The 26704-nt window shown below is 38.7% G+C and overlaps 1 protein-coding gene across 3 annotated transcripts in view; it reads left to right on the forward strand.

Moving 5' to 3' along the window:
• LOC136858075 (pleckstrin homology-like domain family B member 1) overlaps positions 1-26704 on the forward strand; it is an 871560-nt gene that overhangs the window by 616266 nt on the left and 228590 nt on the right. For all 3 annotated transcript variants that reach the window (XM_067137338.2, XM_067137337.2, XM_067137339.2), the window contains 4 exons: positions 11238-11366; positions 12183-12386; positions 19576-19963; positions 23774-23893. In XM_067137338.2, coding sequence (XP_066993439.2) covers positions 11238-11366; positions 12183-12386; positions 19576-19963; positions 23774-23893 — 841 coding nt within the window. The remainder of the gene's footprint in view (positions 1-11237; positions 11367-12182; positions 12387-19575; positions 19964-23773; positions 23894-26704) is intronic.

The raw sequence follows: 26704 nt of genomic DNA on the forward strand, positions 1-26704 counted from the left end.
TTCACTCTCCATACTACTTACACTTCTATCTTCAATTTCCTCTACTAGACTACACAACTCAATACGTTATTGCCTTTTATCACCCGTCCACTGCGCAACATCCTCTCCTCTTTCGTCTGATCAGCCATGACCCTCCCCACAATCAAACACTCCTAATGCAACGTGGATATCCAAATTTTACCCATAATACGAATTCTGATATCGTTACTGTCATTAACTGCTCCGTACTTAATGATTTTCTCGCCCTACGTTGGAGCGGCATTTATGTGGCTTCCCCTCTTGGAGAACAATCATTGAACGAGAAATGCAACCATGCAAGCTAAGGGCGCCAATCTTTAAGTTGATGACTTAAAGATAAAAATTTATAATCAAGCTTGGACGGACTCTTATCACAGGGGTGGGGTGATAGTGCACTAATCATTAAGCCGGAGAATTAGAAATCAAAAGGCTAATTAAGGCAGATTGATTAAAGTGAACTAGAAAAATACTATTTATTATATTGAATATAAATGACGACGGTTTAACGAGAACTGAATTTAAAATAGGAAATGAATTTAACAAAAAGTTGAATGACTCTACTTCGCGAAAACTTGCAATATTTTTAACTCGCTTGCTCACCATGTAGTCTTATTCTGCTGGTCCTTGGAAAGCTTCCATCCTTGTAGCTGGAACATCACCGGTCGTCTTTGAGATCTCTTCATCTGCAGCTAAGTACCATTCCTGCCTTGCTAAGTGCACCCACCACTAATTGGAAGATGGCTTCGACACTAACACTCCCTATTATGCTCTATCCCATATATTGGAGATGAGCCCTAAGTCATAGTTAGAAAAACCTCCTTGGGTTATGTGGAGAGGATACACAATTAATAATCCTTCCAACTTTACTGAAAATGTGCCCTGAAGTTTCATTTCTATCTAGTTTAATACTACCTATTGTCTTAGACTGGTACAAACCGGTCTAGTAGCCGAGCTGTACGTACTTCCTGATGAGAGTGGCTATACACCCCTCATTCAGAAATTCCTAAGTACCACGTCGTGGTAACGAAGTAATTAATGTAGAAGTGATAAACTATCACACTAGTCCACTATGGTACAACAACCATAAGACAAGTTCACAGACCTACAGCGATATACAAGATCGAAGAATCAAGAATCCAGAAGAATAATAATAATGAATGCAGAATCAAGAAGAATGAAGCCAAGAGCTCCAACACGCCCTTTTATAACCTTCTCTGGCTCTAATTACAGGTCGCTACACGTGGTCCAATCAGTTGACACGTCTCTCCCCACTCCAGATATTAGAGTTGATGGGTCTTAACCATGATATCAACTGTTCTTCTATTAGCCCTTTCACTCAGTATCCATGGCAACATGACGCTCCTTTGAAAATATAGGCGGTGATCAGTTTGAATTATTCTGGTCGAAATACGGTAGCTGTCGTTATAACGCTTGAACACGTGCTCGCTTTTCCCAGAATTTGATGTCTAAATTTGTCCTTCCTTCTTCCTCGGTGATGTGGCAAGATAGAGCAAATCTACTGCAAGTTAAATTTAAACGAATGTCGCAAGAATCTAAGTGAATATTAGGATATTCAGCCCTCGTTTACAAGTCGTAGTTACAAAGTAATGAAATGATAGTGAGCAAATGATCAACCATGAATTATAATACAATTACATACCAAGATAAATATCATGACGTTAAATTCCTGAATTAATTACATATAATAAAATTAACATAATTACACTGTGACGTCTGGAACGTTACAAGCTCAGATGGAAAGCTACTTCTAGGGAAAGAAGACAAAGCAGGAAGATGGCAGGAACATATCCAACAGTTGTATCAAGGTAAAGATATAGATAATTTGGTTCTGGAACAAGAAAAGGCTGTTGATGCTGTTGAAATGGGAGACCCAATTTTGAGGTCAGAGTTTGACAGAACTGTGAGTGACCTAAATAGGAACAAGGCACCTGGAATTGATGACATTCCCTCTGAATTACTGGCTGCCTTAGGAGAAACCAACATGGCAAGGTTATTCCATTTAGTATGTAAGATGTACGAGATTTTCAGCAGAATGTTGTTATACCTATTCCCAAGAAAGCCGGTGCTGACAGGTGTGAAAACTACTGCACCATTAGTTTAGTATCTCATGCCTGCAAAATTTTAACACGTATTATTTACAGAAGAATGGAAAAACAAGTTGAAGCCGAGTTGGGAGAAGATCAATTTGGCTTTAGAAGAAATGTAGGAACACGTGAAGCAATCCTGACTTTACGTCTGATCTTAGAGGATCGAATCAAGAAAGACAAGCCCACATACATGGCATTCGTGGATCTAGAAAAGACGTTCGATATTGTTGACTGGACCAAACTATTTCAGATTCTGAAGGTGATTGGGATCAGATACCGAGAACGAAGAATTATCTACAATCTGTATAAAAATCAGTCTGCATTGATAGGAATCGAGGGCTTTGAAAAAGAAGCAGCAATCCAGAAAGGAGTGGGGCAAGGCTGCAGTTTGTCCCCCCTCCTTTTCAGTGTTTACATAGAACAGGTAGTAAAGGAAATCAAAGAGGAATTTGGAAAGGGAATCACAATCCAAGGAGAGGAAATCAAAACCTTGAGATTTGCCGATGATATTGTTATTTTATCTGAGACTGCAGAGGATCTCGAGAAGCTGCTGAATGGTATAGACGAAGTCTTGGGTAAGGAGTACAAGATGAAAATAAATAAGTCCAAAACAAAAGTAATGGAGTGCAGTCGAACAAAGGCAGGTGATGCAGGAAATATTAAATTAGGAAATGAATTCTTAAAGGAAGTAGATGAATACTGTTACTTGGGTAGTAAAATAACTAACAATGGCAGAAGTAAGGAGGACATAAGATGCAGACTAGCACAAGCAAGGAAGAGCTTTCTTAAGAAAAGAAATTTGCTCACTTCAAACATTGATGTAGTAATTAGAAAGATGTTTTTGAAGACTTTTGTGTGGAGCGTGGCATTGTATGGATGTGAAACAAAGATGATAACTAGCTCAGAAAGAAAGAGAATAGAAGTTTTTGAAATGTGGTGTTATAGAAGAATGCTGAAGGTGAGATGGATAGATCGAATCACGAATGAAAAGATACTGAATCGAATTGGTGAGAGGAGATCGATTTGGCTAAATTTGGCGAGAAGAAGAGATAGAATGATAGGATACATCTTAAGACACCCAGGACTTGTTCAGTTGGTTTTTGAGGGAAGTGTAGGTGGTAAGAACGGTAGGGGAAGACCAAGATATGAATATGACAAGCAGATTAGAGCAGATGTAGGATGCAATAGTTACGTAGAAATGAAAAGGTTAGCACAGAATAGGGTGGCATGGAGAGCTACATCAAACCATTCCTTGGACTGATGACTCAAACAACAACAACAACAACAACAACAACAACAACAACAACAACAACAACAACAACCAACAACAACAACAACAACAACAACAACAACAACAACAACAACAGCAACAACAGCAACAACAACAACAACAACAACAACAACAACAACAACAACAACAACAACAACAACAAGGAGACTTTCAGTTTATCAGGTTGTAATGAGTACATATAGTACTCCGGTGAGAACCTTTGAATTGTTGTGGGTTTGGTTCCCTGTGTTTAGCCATGTTTGTTTTGTACATCTCTTGGAATTTACTATAATAATTATATATTATTTTGACCCAACCTAATAAGCTGACAGTCTATTTCAAGTATTCAGTCTGTACATTGTTTTGCGTCAGCTCTCCATTCGACTCTGTTTTCTGCCCTCCTCTTGAGTTCAGCAGAGTTTTATGGTTAACATCTTCCAATAGCTGCTGGATATACTGGAAGCAGGAACCTCTCCTCTTTAACCATTCCTTCCAATAACAGTTTAAGGAAGCTGCCATGATTATTAATCTTGGCCTTCTAGGATTTTGCTCCTCCAAATAACATTATTCTTCCCTGGCCCCTTATACACTTCTCCATTTGTTACCTTGTCTTTTCAACCTATCTTTAGTTCTTCTAAAGCACCCTTGTTCGAAGGCAGTTAATCTCTTCTTTTCCTCTGTTCCATTGTTCAGGTTACACACCCATGCAGGGCAACACTTCACTCATAACTTTTTAAATAACCTTTTCCTTGTGAACCTACTGATGTTGTTTGTGGCAGAGACTTTTATTTTTGGTAAATACAACTTTTGCTTGACTGATCCCACTTCGTATTCCCTTCTTGTGTCTGTCATCTTTTGTAACCTCGCTTCCAAGGTAATTAAATTCTCTCATATCACCTAAAGTTTTCTCATTCACTGTGATTTTTATTTTTGAGTCTTCTTCTCTGCCACATACATTTTCTTTTCTGGTAATAAAAATGTTTATACAACGCAATCATGATTGTTAAATTTTCCATTAAAATTGTAAATAATCAGAATTCAGCTTTTTTCTGTCTGTTAATTTATTTATTTTAGTTTATTTTATAATTAGTTTAGTTTATTTTCGGTCTAGAAAGCCAAGAATAATGGCCAAGAGGATTTGTGGTGTTGACCACACGACACCTCATAATATGCAGGCCTTCGGGCTGAGCAGCGGTCGCTTGGTAGGCCAAGGCCCTTCAAGGGCTGTAGTACCATGGGGTTTGATTTTAGTTTATTTTATAATTAAATAATTTTGTACGGTAATTAGTTTGTGACATTAACTTGAATATAGCATCAATTCTAAAATTATCAGTTATTAGGATTCTCTTGTAAATATTGTAATTGTCATCAGACTAGTTGTTTGCTTACCTTTGGTGAGGTGCTGATTAAGACATTGAATGTTGTATTGATCCATAATGATCTCCTCCAAATGTAAACTCTTTGTACAATCTGTTGTACTATCAAGTACTACATAAATCTGTACTTATCAGCAATTATTTGGTGAAGGGAAAGTGCAAACAGTTTTGGCTATTTATTACTTGAGATTGTGTTTGCATTCCTTATTATTGTAGCACTTGTTTATCCTATTTACTGGTGTCGTGTAAACAGTAACACAGTGTTGAGGAGAGGGGAAGCCACAAAGTGTCTATAGCTTTGAAAGTGACCCACTTCCTGCTTGCCTGTCTGGAGTTCAGAAACTTGGAGAAGTGTCACCCTATTTTCTCCCATGTATAACAAACTATTAAAGCAGAAAGACTTTTTGAAATCAAAATCTTTAAATCATGTGATGTCATGTTGTTCTCTTCTTCTGTGGCCTATGTCAAGGTGAGTTGCTTCTTAGCTTCATCAGTGACAGTTTAATCCTGCACTTTAGATGTTAATTCCTTACCCATATCCATTTTTTAATGCAGTAAGCTCTTTGCTGTCTATCTTTTTATCCCTACTTTTTTCCACTTTGCAAGGCTGTACTTATATGATGGATACTTTTCTTTTCTCCTCTGTAAGTCCACATTTTTATAATAGAAATTTTCTTGGACAAGTAAGCTGTAAGAAACCAGTGATTTCTTCATGGTGATGATCATTTATAAAAGTAAACTGACTTTCTTTACTTTTATAATGGTAAATGAATGATCTTGTTGCATTATTCAGCTGCACATGGTCTGAAAAGAAAAATAGTCAGAAGAAGCACCGTCAAATGCAACAGGGCACGGAATCAATTCCTATGCAAAGCAGATGCTTGGACAAATTAAATCTTTGGTTGAATGAAATCCGTGTGGTGGGGGGTGCGGGTTTCAAACAAAGCACTGTGCTTAAGTGGTGTGCCGAGTTTTGAGATGGGCGGGAATGCATGGTGATCAAGAAGGTGATGTGCTAATTGATTTTTACTAGAGGAACCAGAACACATGGTTCAGAAAGAAAAATATTCAGAAGAGTACCAGGTGTGGAAATTGCTAGAAAGTTTCAAACTTTATGGTTCATATTTTGTGTTTTGCTATCTAGATTTGCTTGTGATGATATGATATTAGCAAAAAGCAAAAAGCATACTAATCTACAAAGGCAAAGGTGATAAGTCATCCATCAAACTGCTGTCAAATTTCTATATAGTGATTCAACATCTCATTGAGAGAGTTCTAGATTCCAAACTGGGATGGTTTATAGTCTTTAATGAGAATCAGAAGGGATTTGTGAATCAACCAGACACATACATCAATGTTTCACTGATTGATGCATGTTTAGGAAGAGCAAGGGAGAATAAGAATAAAAATGATCTTACAATAGTAATGTTGGAGGTTTCACAGGCTTTTGATAATGTTGGTCTTGATCTCTTAGATAAACATCTTGATACTCATCCTGTCCCAACAAGCCTTTGTGGGATAGTCAAGATTTTGTACCAGGGGAAACTATACCAGGATTCATGCCTTGAGACAGGTATCTGAATTGAGCTTAGAAGAGGTGTTGTTTAGGGATCTCCTCTTTCTCTGATTCTTTTCAATCTATCAGTCAATTTCATTCTAAAAAATTTATCAGAGAAACAAACTGACTCATTTGGTTTTGAAATTTCACCTGATCCAGATATCAGTAGTTGCATTTGCAAATGACATAATCGTTATTGGAAATTCGATGGATGCTGTGTAGGAGTTAGTCATGATGGCTGATTCTCAACTTCAGAGCAAATTGTTCTTGACCTGAATGTGGGAAAGTCATCTTTAATTAATATAACTCACGGTCAGCTATTACAGAAGGACCTCCTTTAAATCACCAATATTATATAAAGGCAAAGGGAACTGAAGATACCATTAACTATAATCTATTTTGACCCAGAAAAAATTGTAATATCACTTAGAAAAGCCCTTGAAAACCTGCCATCAACACCAACGCCATATCCGGATTAGAAACTAAATATCGTTAACCAGTATGTATGGCCAAAACTAACATACACCTTACAGATGGCACCGTTGCAATAGTTCCCACTGATTTTTTTAGAGGACATAGATAAGATTATTCAGAGTTCTGTTAGAGAGATGCTTTTCTTACCAGTTGACATCCCTAACAGTATGTTGCATTCAGGGACGGCTAAATTTAATTCGAGCTGTATGGAAGCCTACGGTAACTTAAAAGTTTGCACAAATATGCAAATGTATCAGTTACTCTTTGGAAATGATTCAATAAATTTAAAGTTTGAGCTTTTCAGTCTTGTAGAGAAGTTCTTGATACAAATGCATATTTAAATATTGATGATTGAATATGTTTTTATGTTCAAATTTTGAACTCAGGTGCGTATATCACACTACTTTCACCATAACAACTTTATTCTTCTTTTTCCCACACTGGTGGGATTACAGGTACACACTGTCACATATGTGGACTTGACCCTGTTTTACAACCAGTTATCATTTCTGATGCCAATCCTAGGTGGTGGGAGTATTGTATTTTGCAGTGGTAGTTGGTAGACGCTGTAATCTCTAGCCATACATTAAATAAATAAATAAATAAATAAATAAATAAATAAATAAATAAATAAATAAATAAATAAAAATAGTTGGTAGAGTGATGTGTTATGTGTGCATTGAGACAAACACAAATAACCAGTCCCCAAAGTAGAGAAATGGACAATTTTACAACAACTTCAGTGGAGTAAAAGATGTTTATTTAATAACCCAGAATACTATCTTAAAGTTTTGTTTATTTAATAACCCAGAATACTATCTTAAAGTTTTATCGATGCTAATATATAAAGAGGTAAACTTTGTATGTAATGGCTAATCTCAGGAACTAGTGGACCAATTCTAAAAATCATTTTACTAATGAAAATATACATTATCCTTGAGGGACATGGGCTGTATTTTATTTTCAAAACAATTTGTGACCTGGTGCCACGGGGCGGGGGGAATATAAAAATAATAGGCTAATATAGGCAAAGTATTGAATTTGTCATACAAGGACGAGACAAACTCATTTTAAGCCCTACAGGCCCAAAAACCATGTTTCATGGCCCTAAAACCAACTGTTATGGAGATATTGGCACCACACTACCCCTGCTCTAGGAATCGGATAAAGAAATGAACTGCCGTAACCATGGCAATGTCGGCTCCAAGATTCTACAGCAGGGAGATTATGCATGTTCGTCTGGGCATAGCTGCCAACCAAAATTGGTACACATATGACTTACTATCTGAAAAAAATTTACTGTTGTGTAGGACTCTCATATAACTCCTTTGGGCGGGGATGGATAGAGGGTGAAGCATAAACATAATAGAAAACGACCTATATTATTATAGTTTTTAGTGTCGCTGAAGTGAATAGTCAAACTACAGATTTCATTTAAGTCCAAGATCAGCCCCATTGGCACGGTGATGAAAAGGGGTGGAAAGGATCATATCCAAAATGATCAAGATTAGGGATGAAAATATGTATATTCCAGTATAGCTCTCAACCAAACTTGATACACATACAACTTACTATCCTAAACAAAAATGATTGTGGCGGCAAGACACCCAGATTTAATGTCAAATCCATACTTTTCAAGGTCTCCGAGAGGAACTGTGACAATCTGGATGCTGTTTAAGTCATAGTTCAGCCCCAGTCGGAATGTCCAATATGACCAAGATTATAGATGTATGCGTGTATGCTCGAGCATAGCTCTCAAGCAAACTTGGTACAGATGCAACTTACTCTCTGGAGAGGGGATGACATGCAAAAAAATAGGATTTGTCCTGTCAAAAAGTGCTGTACTACATAACAAAAGTTATAGAGAAAACAATTTCTGATCATTTTTGTCTTATACAGTTTTACTGTACCGACTGTGATAATAGAATGAATGAATTTAGACTTCTGTTGCTTAGTCCATATCAACGTCGAGCATTGCTAACATGGAAATATGGTCCATTTGTGTTCACTGGCAATGGTTTTCGCCGTGATTAAGGTGTAAAAACTGCATGGTCATCGGTCCATATCGACAAGGAAAATTGTGAAGATGATTTTTTTTGCAGTTCTTGGGTTGTCCATCCTGGCAAATAAGACGTGTAATAGTGGACAGCTACCTGAGGTAGTCTTGAGTCCACCGCATGTCCATGTGAAATTGTCAGCTGTGAGAAATATTATGTTCTGTTGTGTTGACTTGATTAGGTCTGAGCAGTTCATTTTTGTACATTTTTCTTCAATGTCATGCAGAAATTTTTATGAAATTGCTAAGAATGACAAGAAACTTAACAGCACTTCAGAGCAACGAAAATATATTGAAATTGAAAGAACTGGTATGAATAATTAAATAAACTAAGTGTTTTCCTGTTTAACATTGCACCGACAGAGGCAGGTCTTACGGTGACGACGGGATAGAAAAGGGCTAGGATTAGAATCGACCATGGCCTTAAGACAGCCCCAGCATTTGCCTGGTGTAAAATGGGAAATCATGGAAAACTATATTTAGAGCTGTCAGCAGTGGGGGTTCAAACCCATTGTCTCCTGAATACAAGCTCATAGCTACATGACCAAACTTGACTTGCTCGGTGCTGTAAGTTTCAGACTGTATGTAAAAGTTAGGGCACTGTGCACTATGATATAATAATAATAAGCGTATCATTGTCCGGCACCATGGCTAAATGGTTGGCGTGCTGGCCTTTGGTCCAGAGGGTCCCGGGTTCGATTCCTGGCCAGGTCAGGGATTTTAACCTTCATTGGTTAATTCCAGTGGCTCAGGGGCTGGGGGTTTGTGCTGTCTCCAACATCCCTGCAACTCACACACCACACATAAAACTACCCTCCACCACAATAACATGCAGTTACCTACACATGGCAGATGCCGCCCACCCTCATCGGAGGGTCTGCCTTACAAGGGCTGTATTCAGCTAGAAATAGCCACATGAAATTATTATTAGCGTATCATTTTGAAAGAAAGTTTATAACTTGTAGAATATGAGCCCATTTATTTCCTTGATCGCACATCTGTCCTGTATTTTGATTTCAGGTATCTGAAAACCCTGGTCTCTGGCATAGTAGCATGTCATGCGAGGTGCAGTTCGATTTGTCTCGGCAAGTTCTACAAGTATATGGCAAAATCAAAAAGTGAACATCTGAGAAAATTGTAGTGCGCTCAACTTGCTTCTCCCATTGACAGCTCTATGTCACCTGCTGCTGGGTTAGCAGCAAATATGCACTTTTTTATTTGCACACCACAGGGTACTACAAAAAAAAGTCTACCAGAAAGTGTTGGGGTCCTTTGAGTTACTTATGTCGCAGTGTTATCCAGTAGTGCAACTTTAAATAGTTCTATCTTGATCCACTTGAACCTATCAGTGACAGATATGTGCAGCTACTGTACAATAAATGGCTTCAGAATGATTGAAAGAGGATAGAGCAGTTTGTCCAAATTCTTAAAAGTCCAAAAATAACCAATACCAAGTGCCAAAAGGCTTATTGAGAGACTGAACGAATGGCTACGCAGTTTGAGTCATGTAGCTGTCGGCTTGCATTCAGGAGATAGTAGGTTCCAGCTCCACCGTCGGCAGCCCTGAAGATGGTTTTCCGTGGTTTCCCATTTTGACACCAGGAAAATGCTGGGGCAGTGCCTTAATCAAGGCCATAGTCACTTCCTTCCCCCTCCTAGCCCTTTCGTATTGTATTGTCATCGTGAGACCTGTGTGTGTTGGAGTGAAAAAAAAAGTAGCTATTGGGAGCATCTCAAATAAAAGTCGTCTGAGCATTGTAAAGTGAGTTCCCGCAACTGGAGCCTAAACACATATACTACCCCAGTGGTGAAAAAATTTAAAACCCATACTAACTAGGTACCTTATTTTGTCAGTACCTACCTATCACATGGTATGTATTCTATGTCACCGGGCGAGTTGGCCGTGCGCGTAGAGGTGCGCGGCTGTGAGCTTGCATCCGGGAGATAGTAGGTTCGAATCCCACTATCGGCAGCCCTGAAGATGGTTTTCCGTGGTTTTCCATTTTCACACCAGTCAAATGCGGGGGCTGTACCTTCATTAAGGCCACGGCCGCTTCCTTCCAACTCCTAGGCCTTTCCCATTCCATCGTCACCATAAGACCTATCTGTGTCGGTGCGACGTAAAGCCCCTAGCAAAAAAAAAAAAAAAAAAAAATTCTATGTCAGAACTTGCTGCTGTGACTGCAACACAAACCTGTTAGAATGATTTTATTATAATAATTATTATTATTATTATTGAGCAACCATTTTTCATTTTAACTCATCTTTGAAGAATGCTTGAGTATATTTATTGTTTTCAACAGCATGTTTCTAGAGAAGTTGCTGTTTAATTTTTTCTCATATCATGGAAGTAAGGAGGTTGTATTATTTATTACAGAATCAAGACCAATGGATCTCTCCCCAGAGACAAACGTCTCCCGTCTCCCAGCTCAACCTCAGGCTGTATGTCTGCCTCAGAAGATGAACTTGCTGAAATCTTTACGTTTGATCTGAGTAGTGCAGCTTGGTAAGTACTAGTTCCTGCATAGAGTATTCACAGTGTGAATAAGGACGCTTTTTTGTTATCTATTTCTTCTCAAAGAATGAATGACTGGACTTCATGATAAAAATTCACTCCCAACCACTTTTGAGGAATGGTATTTTTTTGTTAAGATGTTTAGTAGCTCATTTTATAAGAGTATGGTTCCAATGAATGGGATCCACACAGGATTATTTTATTTGAGAAGTGGGAAAGGTCTAAAGGAAAACAGTATGATTTATCCTGGGTGATTTCTGACGAAAGTTACGAGAATTGTGCAAACCTTGTGCTGGGAAGACTTGAGAGTAAGGAGACAAGCTGCTCAACTAAACGGGATGTCCCAAGCTGTCAGTGGAGAAATGGCGTGGATTGACGTGTTATAAAGAAATAGACTTTATTCCAACCTTCAGAAATCTAACTACCTCTACTGGGTTTGAACCCGTGATCTTGGGATCTGCAGAGGGTGCTAGCACTTCAATTTAAAGGTAAAATGTAACTGAAATGTTATTTGTTGCTAAATTAATAACTCAACATGTAAATAAATAATCACATTCCTTGGCACCTTTTCAAGTAAAATAATCATGTGACAGAAGGGAAGGGTACGAAAAGCTGAGAGAGGCCTAGGAGATGATGGGGTCTCATCTTTTTTCATAATTTAACTGTAATAGATATTGAAGCAAAAGAGACATCATTACTAGTTGCTGATGGAGAATTATGAAGACATTTACAGTTCTTTATCAGAAAGTTTGCAGACGGAATACTGAATGACAGTCTATAATGAAAATATATGCATGTGTGTTACAGTCTATCTCCCTCAGTCAACAGCCCAACTCCTACAGTCATCACTGATCCTCCACGAGTTGGTCCACAGATCTCTGCTGCAAACAGTAACAACAGTCCTGCTGGAGTTATACGAAGCCCATACGAGAATGTTGTGATAGGATCCCCTGGAAGCATCACATATCCTCAGAGCCCCAGAACAAGGATAAAGACTATACCTGCTCCGACGTAAGTGAGACTTTCTTGATTTTCTCCGTTATTGACATTGAGAAATATTACATTAATTGTAAGAGCTTAAAAATATTTCTCTATTCTTATATTTCCTTTCTTTGTCTTCTAATAAGCCAAGAGACCTTTCCTGTACAACTCTACATAGTAATGTAGAAATACTCAAGAGCCTTCTGTTGTTATATTAGGAGTCCATAACTGTTATAAATAGCTTTTAATTGTTTCAGTAGGTCTAGAACCAGTGGTCTAGCTGTGTTGAAATGCTAAATTTTGTGATATCTCCCTATTTAAAAAAGCATAGGATATGGTTGCATTGCATATTACTTTAGCAACAGTAAACTGTGATGCCATTTAGGAATTTCACCCATTACTATATGAAAAGATTCATCAAAATTCACAGTAATCATCAAATTAAATGCTATGATTTACTACACTTAGCTTCCCCCTACAAGTTAAGGCTGACCACAGCTGTTTGCTGGTTGGGAAGTGTATTGCTGTACTGGAAAGTAGTGATGGGATATTCAATTCATTTGATTCTGTTCACGTTACTAAATTGATACAGTGATCTGATACACGGCACATTAGAGTCACCATTCCTATTACATCTGTGGGTACTGGTAGGAGCAGCAACAAAATGCAATGTGCACTGCTTCCATCTGGTTTTTGTTCTGTGAACTGCTTTCCTATGGATTTCATCTAGCCTTTAGATTTAGATTTCTTCTGCAGCCACCTGTTCACATTGAGTTTTGATTTTACAAAGCCTTTCCCCCATAGTGATAACTCCATTAAGTAGGTATACAGAATTAGATGTACGTAAAAATACCTACCTGATCATGTGCAACCGGTGATGTCATGATTCGATAATTAGTCTTGTACAATGATGCGAGATACAAACTGAGAGAATGCTGGCATTTCTTCCCAATATAACACATATTTCTGAGTGTTTATGACCATGACTCTTAGTCACAGTGTAGACTAGAGAGCTGAGTTGAATTAATTGTCGAATGTCAATGTATTAATATCAAGTTTCAATACTATCTGCTTTGGAATTATAATTTAACTACTTTTATAACACTGCAAATGAGTCCAACTATAGTATTACTTAAACCTCCCTGTTAGTGGAAATGCAAGGGAGTGTATTATTTTCAAATGAGCTGAGAGCAAGAGTTGTTGGTAATAAAGCTGTTTGTTTGTCTGTTTGTCTGTCTGTTTGTCTGTCTGTCTGTTCCACCATCACGTCAAAACGGCTGGATAGATCTCAACCAAACTTCATATTTAGAGTATACTCATCCCGGGGAAGGTTTCGATATGCATATAATTTTAAAATCTTTGAATAGACGGGGGGTTTATAGGAAAACCAGAATGGTTTTCCTCCATTTTCTCTTATACCGTTGATTTTCTGTAAACATTGTTTACCGTACGTGAAACGTCTCTTCATTATAAACAACTTTCGTTATGTTCATAATTTACCTTACTCTTCACATGACGGAGAAATTTACAATTTTCCGCTCGTATCATGCTCTGCATTGAGTGACGGACAGACCGACAACGAACCTACAAGTTACCATGGCAACGTCTCTGACTGCATGCCAGCAGGGAAGTAACGTACTGCCATTTTCCTCATCATGCTTTTAAATTCGTGGTTGTTCCTTGGGTAGAAGGCAAGAGAGGCGTCAATAGGCCTACCTGCGGGATATTGGCGGAATATCGTTGGAGGTTATAATATCCCTCGAATAGATTAATAATAACACCATTAGTCATCTTCTTTTTATTTGTTTACCTAAGAATCACTGGACCTAAATTTCTCCTCTGTTACCGCTTTATTATATCCATAACTCACACTAGCATAATTTATTGAGGGACATTTGATTTTCCAATACATTCACTTGGCATTTACATATTTGTCGTTATCCGGCTGTCCTCAGTTATAATCCATTTTCTATTACTTTCAACTTAACTGTATTATTTTCTTCCTTAATTACCACGTAAGTACTACTGGATGTATTTCCACCAAGACTCATATTTAGAATACACCTGTCCTTTTTTTTTTTTTTTTTGCTAGTTGCTTTACGTCGCACCGACACAGATAGGTCTTATGGCGACGATGGGACAGGAAAGGGCTAGGAGTGGGAAGGAAGCGGCCGTGGCCTTAATTAAGGTACAGCCCCAGCATTTGCCTGGTGTGAAAATGGGAAACCACGGAAAACAATTTTCAGGGCTGCCGACAGTGGGGTTCGAACCTACTATCTCCCGAATAGTGGATACTGGCCGCACTTAAGCGACTGCAGCTATCGAGCTCGGTTCTCACACACACACACCTGTCCTTGATAGGTTTTAGGGCAAATATTGTTTCTAAATCCCTGAACTGACTGGGGGTTTATACGAAACCGAAACAGTGATTTTGCACTTCCACAAAATATACACAACCAAACTTAATGGAAAACTACCTACCTTGGTAGAAATTAATTTCTAAACCTTTTTTCTCATGTGCATCATTTCAATACGAGGATTAATAAGGGAGATATCATTAACGGACCGTTTTTCTGTACAAGTCCCATCGGACTTGACTCACGAGCGGGTGCGTGTAAAGCGTATTCCTTACAACTTGAACACTACTGAAGACATTCGAAACAAAATTTATATTTAGCATCCACCTGTCCAAAGGTAGGTTTTAAACGTAAATAACATTTCATGTTCCGGAATCGACTGGCGGTTTATAGGGAACACAAATGGTGATTTTACTCTTCCACAATATATACAGAACAAGACCAACCTGACTGGAAATCGACCAAACGTGATGGAATTCCACCTCTAAACCTTTTTTTTTTTCATGTGCATTTTTTCGTCAGGAGGATTAATAAGGGAGATATCATGAATGGTCACTTTTGCAGGTTAAGTCCAGCGGACATAGCCCAAAAGGTGTTTTACATGGAGCAGATTCCTTATCTATATAAATCAAATAGTAACGACTGTGTGCCTCTACACTGACTATTTTGGTGAAATTTTCGTACAGCTTTCTGTTTAAGGGTAATAATGACCATCTCCATAATTTTCGGTTTAGTTTCCTGAAAGTCCTAATTTTTACCCGCCTCGCCCAAAATCCAGACTGCGGCATAATCTGCCAGAAGAAAAAGAAGATAATTGAAATTTGACAAAATTATACGTTTTATCCCTGAAGAATATCGAAATATACAGGCAATTTTAATGATGGTGCACACCTTCGGAAATTCCTATCACATAACGGATTGCACAATCTCCGTTCAATTTGGAATGATCTACAACCTTGGTCTTATGACTTTTTGCCGTATCTGTATCCCTTTTACGTTTGATTTTTCTCTATTAATCGATGTTAAGTCAATTTGGAATTTTCACATGCATAATTCATACTTTCAATTACTTATATGAAATACAGAATCATCATACTCTTTACGAAAATTGGCCCACCCAGTAGGCATATGTGAGCCAAATGCTATGTATGTAGCTGTCACATAATTATCCGAAAAGTAATGTAATGTGAGATAATCTTACAAAACCTTTACCCTGTTCCACGTTTTTAACTCAGTCTGACCCAAGAATAGATGACATATCATAGGACCAGCCATTTAGGCCACTAAATCCGGCATGTCTTATGGTATAATCCTTTGTCGATATGACGTACGTTTAGTAGCAGTTAATCTGTAAATGAAGGACGCATATACTTTCGTATATCGATCTATATATATATTCACTGATGTCGATTTTTAGCGATCGAGAAAGGGTGGGTCTGATATTGTAATCAGTACTCCCCACACCGACTTTCACTGGCAGTAGGAAAGGGTTCCTTCTCCAACTCCTGTGTAACTGTAGTAAGGAAGGCCTACAATTGTAATGAATAGTTCCCTTCTGGATTTGACTTGCAGAAGGCAAGTGAGCATGCAGTTTTGTTTAAAACTCTCCTATCCGATTGTGTTTGGCAGTAGGCAAGGGTGCCCGCCATTATAAAGAAATGTCCTCATCTAAAATGTGACTGGCATTAGGCATAGTGGCCTGCTATTTTGATGGAAACTCACCAACTTGGTGTGACTGGCAGTAAGCTGGCTGGCAGTATGAAAATGGGCCTGGCATTATAATGATAACTGCACAACTCAATTTCAAGTGATAGTAGGGTAATTGCCTACCATTATAATAGTAACTCCTCAACTGTAATCTGTCTGGAAGTAGGAAAGGGGGGCTGCCATTTTAACGAAAACTCCCCAAATCGATTCTGTCCGCGTAGTAGGCAATGGGGCCTGCAATTATAATGTAAACTTCCCAACTCGATTGTGAATGCCAGTAGGCAAGTGAGCCTGCCATTATATCACAAATCCGTTACAAACACTTTACATTGGAAACAACGTACGGGGAACTCCCCATGCTCTTTCTCGGATAACGCTAAGAGACATGCAATTTTAAAACAATCTTATTTACTGCATGTACACTATTTACTTCGATATTCGAATACAATGTAGAATACCGTAGCGAAGCACGGGTATATTCGCTAGTCATAGTTAAAAGTAAATGACAAGTGATTATGATCAAGGCTTAGTAATGTCCTACCTGATCAGCCTAGTATGATTATGGCTCTATCATGGCTGGTCTGAAGGACTGAAATGGGTGGATTCAGTCTGAAGAAGAAGGCCAAAACTCTAATCCAGTGTTTCTCAGTTGAGTTGCTGGTTATTCCCTGTGCCGTGTCTGAATGAGTGGATGATGCAGTAGCCACCTGACCCATATAACTCGCCCAGTCTCAGCAGTTATGAAGATGACCAACGTCTATTGCCAGCAATAATAAGACAATATTTTAAAAATTTGAATTCATTCTTTCCAAGAGACATCCATAAATTGATTCCAAAGATTTTTGAATGGATTGTAGACCCATTTTCAGTGCCATCAAGAATATAAGGTTTTTATAGACATGGTTTCGGACAGCCACTGTCGGCAATCATTTAAAAGCGAACCCCTTCCCAAATTTTAGTCTCATTTAGGTGAGGTTCCTTCGATATCAAGTTCATAATCATAGTTCTTCAAGTGCTAGTATTTTAACTGTTTTACCTGGTCTTTTGGGAGGTGCATTCTTTAAATTGGAAGAAAATGTTGAGAACTTACACTAGAACAAGTGCGATCGTGATGCGTGTTTATAATTCAACTCTTTACCTGTCTTGCACTGAATGTCAACAACACATCTTATTTCATAAATTTTATGTATTATAATTCATGTCTTGCCTTAACTTTATGATTTTGACTGATGATGGTCTCTAACAAGACCGAAACTAGTTTCAAATATATGTAACTTTTTTTGGGTTACAATAAATGTATTGAATAGGTGGAAACCTTTTAGCTCTTGTTTTACATTATCAAGTTCATAAACTTAATTGCTCTTACTGCCTTTTAGTTCTACGTACCTCTTTGAAACAGCCCTTTCGAGGTACTCAGCTATAAAAACTAAATATTGAGCTTGTTTGGATGTAGAAGATGATATGTGTCTTCAACTGACTTCTGCCCAAACACTGACAAACTCTGCTGCAAGAAGCAGGCATATTGTTGACATTAACTTCGGATGTACATATTACATTGTATCATTGTAACATTTTTCAAATATCTTAGCTAGTTGTATCATTTTGCATATTTAGATAATGAATTGTTTCCTTTATTAAAATATATACTTTATTATTCATACTTCTGTATACGTATTGTGTTTAATGTGCTTCATAGAACATAAACAGATAAGACAAAGCACCTCAAAAAAAAAAAAAAAAGATTCAAAATATCTCCATGGCTGAAAAAGTATCTCAGATGTTCTAGGAGTGGTTTCCTCATTTCAACTCCAGGTGAATGGTAGGATGGTATCTAATTAATTAATTAATTAATTAATTAAATTAACACTCAAATATATATTTATATAGACAATGGCTGCTATCTTTCCAACATAAGTTTCAAGTTATTATATTACACACACCTGAACAAACACCTCTCCACACTGTGAGACGTGAGTCGTATAGCCACAGGATTTTCCTAGTTGATAATGGAAGGTTAGACAAGTATGTGTGTGTTGTTCAGTCAAATACTGAAGTTCCATGGCATAGAGGATGAGAGCGCAAATGTTGTAAAATTATGTTCAAACTGAAACAAATTGTATAGATCAAAATACAAGTGGCACGTTGTCAGTGTGCACAAGACTGGTTTTAGGGACTGTATGAAGAATGTGGTGATGCAGCATTGCTGTATTTTACAGAAATGTGATGGGAGAAGGTGTTTTGTGATGGCAGGGCCCCCATCGGGGACTACCCCCTGCTCAGGATAACCCCAAACAGGTAGTTCCACAATTCAGCTCCTTGCGTCTCTGATAGAGGTGGATCAGTGATGGACTGCAAGTGACTTAGCCACGGAGGTAGACGTATGCCACAAAACCATGCTCCACATTCTTGGGCACCTCAAAACTGTATGGCATTGGATACCCCATCAAATCAATGAGTGTAAAAATGGCACCATTGTGCATTAGCTGTCAATCACTCCTGTCATCCTTAATGACAATGGATGGTGTCACACTGCAAACATAATGATGGATCTCCTGGATGACTGGAGATAAAGAGGTACTGGTACACACTGTATTCACCTGATATGAGTGTGTAGAATTATGGTCTCTTCTCAAAATGAAAGCACTCCTTCACCACCCTGTTAGAATGATTTTATCATCATCATCATCATCATCATCATCATCATCATCGTCATTATTATTATTATTATTATTATTATTATTATTATTATTATTATTATTATTATTGTAGCAGACCGGGCGAGTTGGCTGTGCGGTTAGGGGCATGCAGCTGTGAGCTTGTATCCGGGAGATAGTGGGCTTGAACTCGCTGTCGGCAGCCCTGAAGACAGTTTTCTGTGGTTTCCTATTTTCACACCAGGCAAATGCTGGAGCTGTACCTTAATTAAGGCCATGGCCGCTTCCTTCTCACTCCCAGCCCTTTCCTATCTCATCATTGCTATAAGATCTATCTGTGTCAGTGCGATATAAAGCAAGTTGTAAAAAAAAAGTAGTGGAGTTGACATCACTTTTTATACAACCTATGAATATGCAATTGTAGATCGTAAATCTATTCCCAAACTGGCTTCTGTGTATCATATTCTATTTTTCTTACATTTCATTTGTTTGTTCTTACAGCCGTGAAGTGTGCGAGGTATTCGAGAACCGCTTGGCCTTGTCAAGCGATTATGATTTTGTTAATTCGCTTCCTCGCAGTAAACAACAGAACAAAGCAACACAAAGCATGGATCCTTCTGGGGTTTCAAATAACAGAAGTGCATCAGATGCTAAAATTGCTGCCTCTAATCAAAAAGCCAATAGTGAGAACAAATTCATCCTTCCATTGGAAAATGGTAGCCCTACGAAACCTTGTGATCAGACAGTAACTCCCAAGATGAATGGGGAGGTGAAGGACAGGACGAGTGCTGACAGTGAACTCAGTGTGCAGGAATCTGTGGTGGACGGGAGCAGTCCTGCGGAACATTCGAAGAATACCTTAGAGCCAAAGAGACCACCACGAAGAAAGGTATGTAACCATAGAGTTGTATATAGAAAGATAAGAGCCTACAAAACAATAAAAGTAGTTAGTGGGATGTAAAAACAAGTAACATTATTAAAGATAAGAGCATGATAAGATCACATCCATAGGATAGACACAATGACTGGTCAGCATCAGAAAGAAGACGATGGTAAACATGAAAACACAAAAAGAACTTCGCTTCTTCATACACTACCATATAGAGAGGCTCTCTCATCATCAATCCCAATTCTTCTGTATCCATTTTTGTCAGTCACAGTGGGCTAATTTCTGCTTCCCAGTTTCATCAGAAGGGTAGGTTTCAACACTCATCTTGATAGATCTTCAGTGTTGATGTGGAAGGTGTGGAATTAAAAAAAAAAACACAAACAAACAAGATAAACACAGGAAAAGGGAAGAGGCAAAAAGGTAAAGATGAATACAGGTGGTAGGAGACTAGTAATACAGGACAAACACAAAAGGTGAGTAAGTGTACGACTATAGGGAATGTTAGATTGGACGATAGTGAAGGGGTGTCAACATAGGATATATATCTGTTATAAATATGCCCTTATGTTAAAAACATTTAAGCTCTTTAGGACTTTTCACTCATGAAATACCCAGCATTTTGCTCCAGTTTAGCAGTGGGCTCATCAGTTGGATTGCTACACCTTACCAAGACACTGGCGACTAGTGCGCCGTTGTGACACCACTACAAGCCTCTATGTAGGACAATGCAGTGACGATGCACTAGGGGAAGTATGTGCCTGCACTTGCCTGCCTGTCTTTGGACTTTATATCAAAGTTCCCAGAAGGAAGAAAGAGTTTAAATGTTTTTAACACTTGCAATCAATGAAATTAAATTATGGTTTCCTTCTGGGAACTTAATTATTGATATGGCCTTCTGTTGTTTATTAAAAACAACAGAGGATATGTAACTATTAGGTTGGGTAGAGCATTTGTTAGCTGATCATTTTTCCACCAATTCTGATATAGTTCAAGATAATTAAGGACTCCTGTTTGTATTTCATCCCACCTATACTGCCAACTACCAGGAGACAAATGAATGTATACCATGAACTCAGTACCATAAAGCTTGGTTACATTGTGACAGCGTTGGTCTTCTTGTGATTCAGTATAATCTTCCTCTTTGATTTCTTGAAAATGAAATCCATTCAGGATGCCAAGCTGAAGAATTTTATTGTACAAAATCCTACTTGAAAAATATGAAATGAGTAATTACTTTTACCATTGATTATGCTTGTCATGAAGGTTTTGGTATCTCACAAATTATTGAATGAAACAGTATGAAATTTAAGTCACTTGCAAGGTACTTGAAGTAGTCTGCGCAGACACATTTGTCAACCTTGTCAACCTGCCTCGAGTTACTCATTGTTGCTGAGGTCAGCTCACTAAATATGAACTGGATTAATGAATTCCTGTGTCTCAAGACAATAGATACCAAAGATATGGTACAAAGCAAAAGTTACAGCACTACTGAAACCTAGAAAAGAACTTACAGACCCAAGAAACTTCTGACCAGTGTCACTTCTTTGCCATCTCTATAAAGTACTCAAGGGAATAAGTCTCATTTGAATATCAGATTCTGTTGACCAAACAGTAATCAGTGAACATTCAGATTTCCATCCAGGGATACTTAACCTAACACAGTACATCGAAGATTGACTTTACTGCAGCCTTATATTTACTTTACATGGTCAATCCTAGGAAGATGACTAGAAAGATATATCCACCCCCATGGTGCAACAGGCCAGAAGGGTCTTGGCCTACCAAGCGACCACTGCTCAGCCCAGATGCCTGCAGGTGTCTTGTGGTTGGCATGACAAATCATCTCAGTCATTATTCTTGGCTTTCTAGACTGGGGCTGCTACCTCACTGTCAAGTCATTCCTCAGTTATAATCATGTAGGCTAAGTGGACCTTGAATCAGCTCTCAGATCCAGATAAAAATCCCTGACCTGATCGGAAATTGAACCCGGGGCCTCTGGGCAAGAGGCAGGCACACTACCCCTATACCATGAGACTAGAACAATTAGAAAGATATACACTATCACAAATATTTACCACTTAATGTAGTCCATCCAGTGTTTACTGCAGAGTAGATGTTTTCTTTTTTGTCATCTTGGACAGCAGGATGAGCCATTGAAAAACTCACAAAACTGCTTCCCTCAGGGCAGCTTGCTGGCTCCATTGTTGTTGTATAACATCTATATAAACAGCCGGCTAATCAGACCTGATACAAAGGCATGTATTATCCAGACAATAGATCTATTGCTTTTCAAGCCAAAACCTTTGAGGAAGTAGAAAGGAAATTGTCAGCAGCACTCGAAGATCTGGATATCTATTATGATACAAACTATTCAAGCCTAACCCTGGAAAAACACAATCTGAGAAACAGAGGTTCATGGAGAAAGTTGAGCATAACCTGGAGAGGCCAACTGTGATACTCCAAAATACTTGGCAGTAAAACGGGATCACATCCTCTCATGCAAAACCCACTGAACAGACACAAAACTTGAAATATGTGCCTGGAACAACATCACCCGGGAACTTACTGGTACTACGTGGGGGGCACAGCCAAGAATTCTCCATACATTTGCTCTTGCTTTGTGTTTCTCTGCTGCTGAATATTCTGCACCACTCTGATGAAATTCCACTCATGCAAGATGAGTTGATATTGCTCTAATTGAAACAGGGTGTATTGTAACAGGCTGCTTGAGACCTGCCTCTGTCAGTAGACTTTACTATCCTATGGGCATAGCACCTCTCAATGTTAGACGAAGAACAGCAGCAGAAGTTGAGAAGAAGAGGCAGGAAAATGATTCTTGTCACCCTATGTTTGGATGTGAACCTCAACTCTTGAAGCTGAGGTTGAGGAAGAGCATTCTGCAGACAACACAACCAATTCCATCACCACATGGAGTTCGCCAACTAGAACTGTGGTGCACTTCTGTACATGAGGGGGACTGGAAGAATGTCAAAGAGGAACCTGCTGCTAGTTGTGACTCTACGTGGTCCAAATCATTGGCTGAATGATCAGCGTACTGGCCTTCAGTTCAGAGGGTCCCGGGTTCAATTCCTGGCCGGGTCGAAGATTTTAACCTTCATTGGTTAATTGCAGTGGCTCGGGGACTGGGTGTTTGTGCTGTCCCCAACATCCCTGCAACTCACACACCACACACAACACTATCCTCCACCACAATAACACACAGTTACTTACACATGGCAGATGCCACCCACCCTCTTCGGAGGGTCTGCCTTACAAGGGCTGCACTCGGATAGAAATAGCCACGCGAAATTAAAATTAAACCCTACATATATAAGTACAACGTGGAAGGTGCTGAACAGACTGGTGTCTTGAAAAACCAACCTTAAGGGTGAAGTTATATAACCATAGATGAGTTTTGTGTTTGTGGAAACCTGCAGGATTCAGAACACCTTTTGATTTGCAGAGAGCTAGAGGAAGCCAGCACATTGGGTGAACTTCTAAGAAGAACTGACAAGGCTGTCTGGACTACTGAATTCTGGACTTCGCAATACATTTAATTGTACATTGTTATTATGTCTACCCTTGTTATTCTGTTTCATATAATCTATTATCTAGTTAATTTTAATATATATTCATGTTCATAGTTTAGTAATTTTACATCCTGGATATGTAAAATAAATAAAATAAATAAAATCTTGTCAGTTTTTGTATCTCAAAATATTTACTGTTAATCTTCTCTATGTTTTGACTTTACATCTGTCTTTATTATGGTATTAAGGGTATTAATACTAACTTAATTTTATTTTCTAGTCATCAAGGGATGAAGGTGAGAGTTTGCGGAAGGAACGAGGCAAGCTGCTTGCAACACTGTCTGGCATAAAACGAAAGATAACCGAAATAGAGCAGCAAGAGGAAGAACTGTTGAGAGGAGTAAGTTACTCACATCATATCACTCACTGACCCAATTATGATATTGGAACTCAATTCTTCGTTTTTGGAGGGACCATGAAAGAAAACGTACAGCATGGGAAAACGAAAAATCCAAGAACGAATGAACTATCAACAATTTGGCTGAACATCACAAAAATGAAATATGTATACTTATAATCTTACAAACGTCCGACTCGTTGGCTGAATGGTCAGCGTACTGGCCTTCGGTTCAGAGGGTCCCGGGTTCGATTCCCGGCCGGGTCGGGGATTTTAACCTTAATTGGTTAATTCCATTGGCCCGGGGGCTGGGTGTTTGTGCTGTCCCCAACATCCCTGCAACTCACACACCACACATAACACTATCCTCCACCACAATAACACGCAGTTACCTACAAATGGCAGATGCCGCCCACCCTCATCGGAGGGTCTGCCTTACAAGGGCTGCACTCGGCTAGAAATAGCCACATGAAATTATTATTATTATCTTACAAACGCCCCTAAACCAAACCAAACTACAGCCCCAATGGGCCTTCTGCCTACCAAGTGACCACCCTTAGTCCGAAGGCATGCAGATTACGAGGTGATGTATGGTCAGCACGACGAATCCTCTCAGCCATTATTCCTGGCTGTCTAGACCGGGGTTGCCATATCACCATTAAATAACTCCTCAATTAAAGGTAATCGTAGAATGACTGAACCTGGAACCAGCCCTCATATCCAGGTAAAAATGCCTGACCTGGTCAGTAATCGAACCCGGGCCCTCCGGGTGAGAGGCAGGCAAGTTAGACAATGGGGCTGGCTTCAAACGTTAATTACCGGTGCGTGACTTAAGAATCTCGAAACTTTACATTCAGTTTTACCGGGGAAACTTCGTAAAATTCCTTTGAAAACTTCTTTCAGTTCAGCAACTTTGATCAGCAAAACTCTTCGAAAAATCGAATACCCGTTACGCCAAGCCAAACAACAATCGACCACAAGTAGTTTTTAATTCTCTAATCTAATAAAATAAAGCACATTAGATACAAAAGCATCCAACATGATGGCAAAATAATTTTTTTTTAAATCTTCCATTGTAATTTGGTCACCGGTATTCTGTTCCTAGTCAGTTTATGGAAATCTTGTACCGCGTAAATTAGGCCTACATTGACTTTTAAAGGTTATATTGAACTCGAGAATATGGTTTCGAATGTAAATATCGATCCTCAAGTTCTCGAATGTATTATATTCAGTTCTGCCCGTCACTAATCGCAATCAAATTAGAAAGTGAAAAATATCATTAACACTTCCGAAATTACAATTATTCGTGACCTTGAGCTCAGATGGAAAGCGCGCTCTCTGTACAAGTCGGTACGAGTGCAAAATGACACAAAATGTTTAAATGTAACGTGCGCAAATAAAACTACTGTGGTTTTTATAACATTTTAACACAAAACCGTGAAATTCCCAGTCTTATATTAGGACGAAAACAGTAATAGGCTATTCCAAAACATCCCATGGCTTTATGTATGTACCGTAAGGTGCAACATCTGTTCTGGTCTCGATAGCATAATCATGTATGATAATATTAAAATACTACATTTGTATTACTTAAGAAGGAGCAGTTTCGATTCCTGCCTGAAAGCCCAGTGACTATATAGTGCCCCGAGGGGAATGCCGAAAACCTGTTCGGTGATACACTTGAAAAAAGTAAAAAAAATAAAAATAAAAAACAAAACAAAAAAACCCATCTAAACCTGGACATAATGTAGACATTTTGCAAGTACGAACATTTGACGAAACACGTTCCGTCTTTAAATAGAGCTGTCGAAATGTGCTCTGTCTCCTTCCAATTATTGTGGGCACTCTCTGCTTTATGATTTCTGAGGATTCTCTAAACAGTACTATCAGAATGCGATGCTAAGTTGATCCCTTACACAAGTTCACCGCCAATCGCTTTTCCAGTACAGTACTTCCTCAAATCACCTCAATGATGGGACGTCAACACCAAGATCCGTAAGTATGCCGTAGCCGTCCTTTTGTAAGATAGTTTCTTGAAAAACATGTGATAGAGGATTTAGCATTGATGGGACTGAAATTTCTGGACGGTTGGTCCGGGAAATCGTTTCTTCGAGGAACGGATAATGCGGGATTTTTACATGATTTAATTAGGATGCTTGCGGGACCACGTAATTTGAACGAATAATACGGAAAAAGTAGTTTCCGGGAACGTATAATCGAGGTTCTACTGTATATTGATTTATTCTTGTGTTCTGGCACCTTGGCTGAATGGTCAGTAGCGTTTGGTTCGGATGGTCCTGGGTTTGATTCCCAGCTGGGGTGGGGATTTTAGCTGCATCTGGTTAATTCATCAGACTTGGGGACTGGATGGTCGTCTCAATACATACAACATTCCACACTACCAACCAGCATAGAAACATGCAGCAGTGAATACATCTCTTCATATAGGGTTAGCATCAGGAAGATATCTGGTCATGAAACAGAGACAGGTCCACTTGTGCTTCACACCTCACACCTATGGTTCCACCATGGTGTGGAAAAGGGGCAGAGGAAGAAAGAAGTAATTTGTTTCTGTTGTCATACCTTAGAGAATGTTAATAATTTTGAAGATGGAAATTGAAAAAGGGAAAGGACTGCTGTGATGCTGATACATTAGACCAGAAACTTTAAGATAAATTCATTTTATGCTATACTAGCAAGATACCCGTGCTTCGCTACGGTATTATACTGAAATTTATAATTGAATGCTTATTGTTTTAGATATATAATCCGCCGAAATTCGCGATCTGACTCGTTTTCGGCGAGAATCCACCA

Source organism: Anabrus simplex, chromosome 1, assembly GCF_040414725.1.
Source record: "Anabrus simplex isolate iqAnaSimp1 chromosome 1, ASM4041472v1, whole genome shotgun sequence".
NCBI classification, from domain to species: domain Eukaryota; kingdom Metazoa; phylum Arthropoda; class Insecta; order Orthoptera; family Tettigoniidae; genus Anabrus; species Anabrus simplex.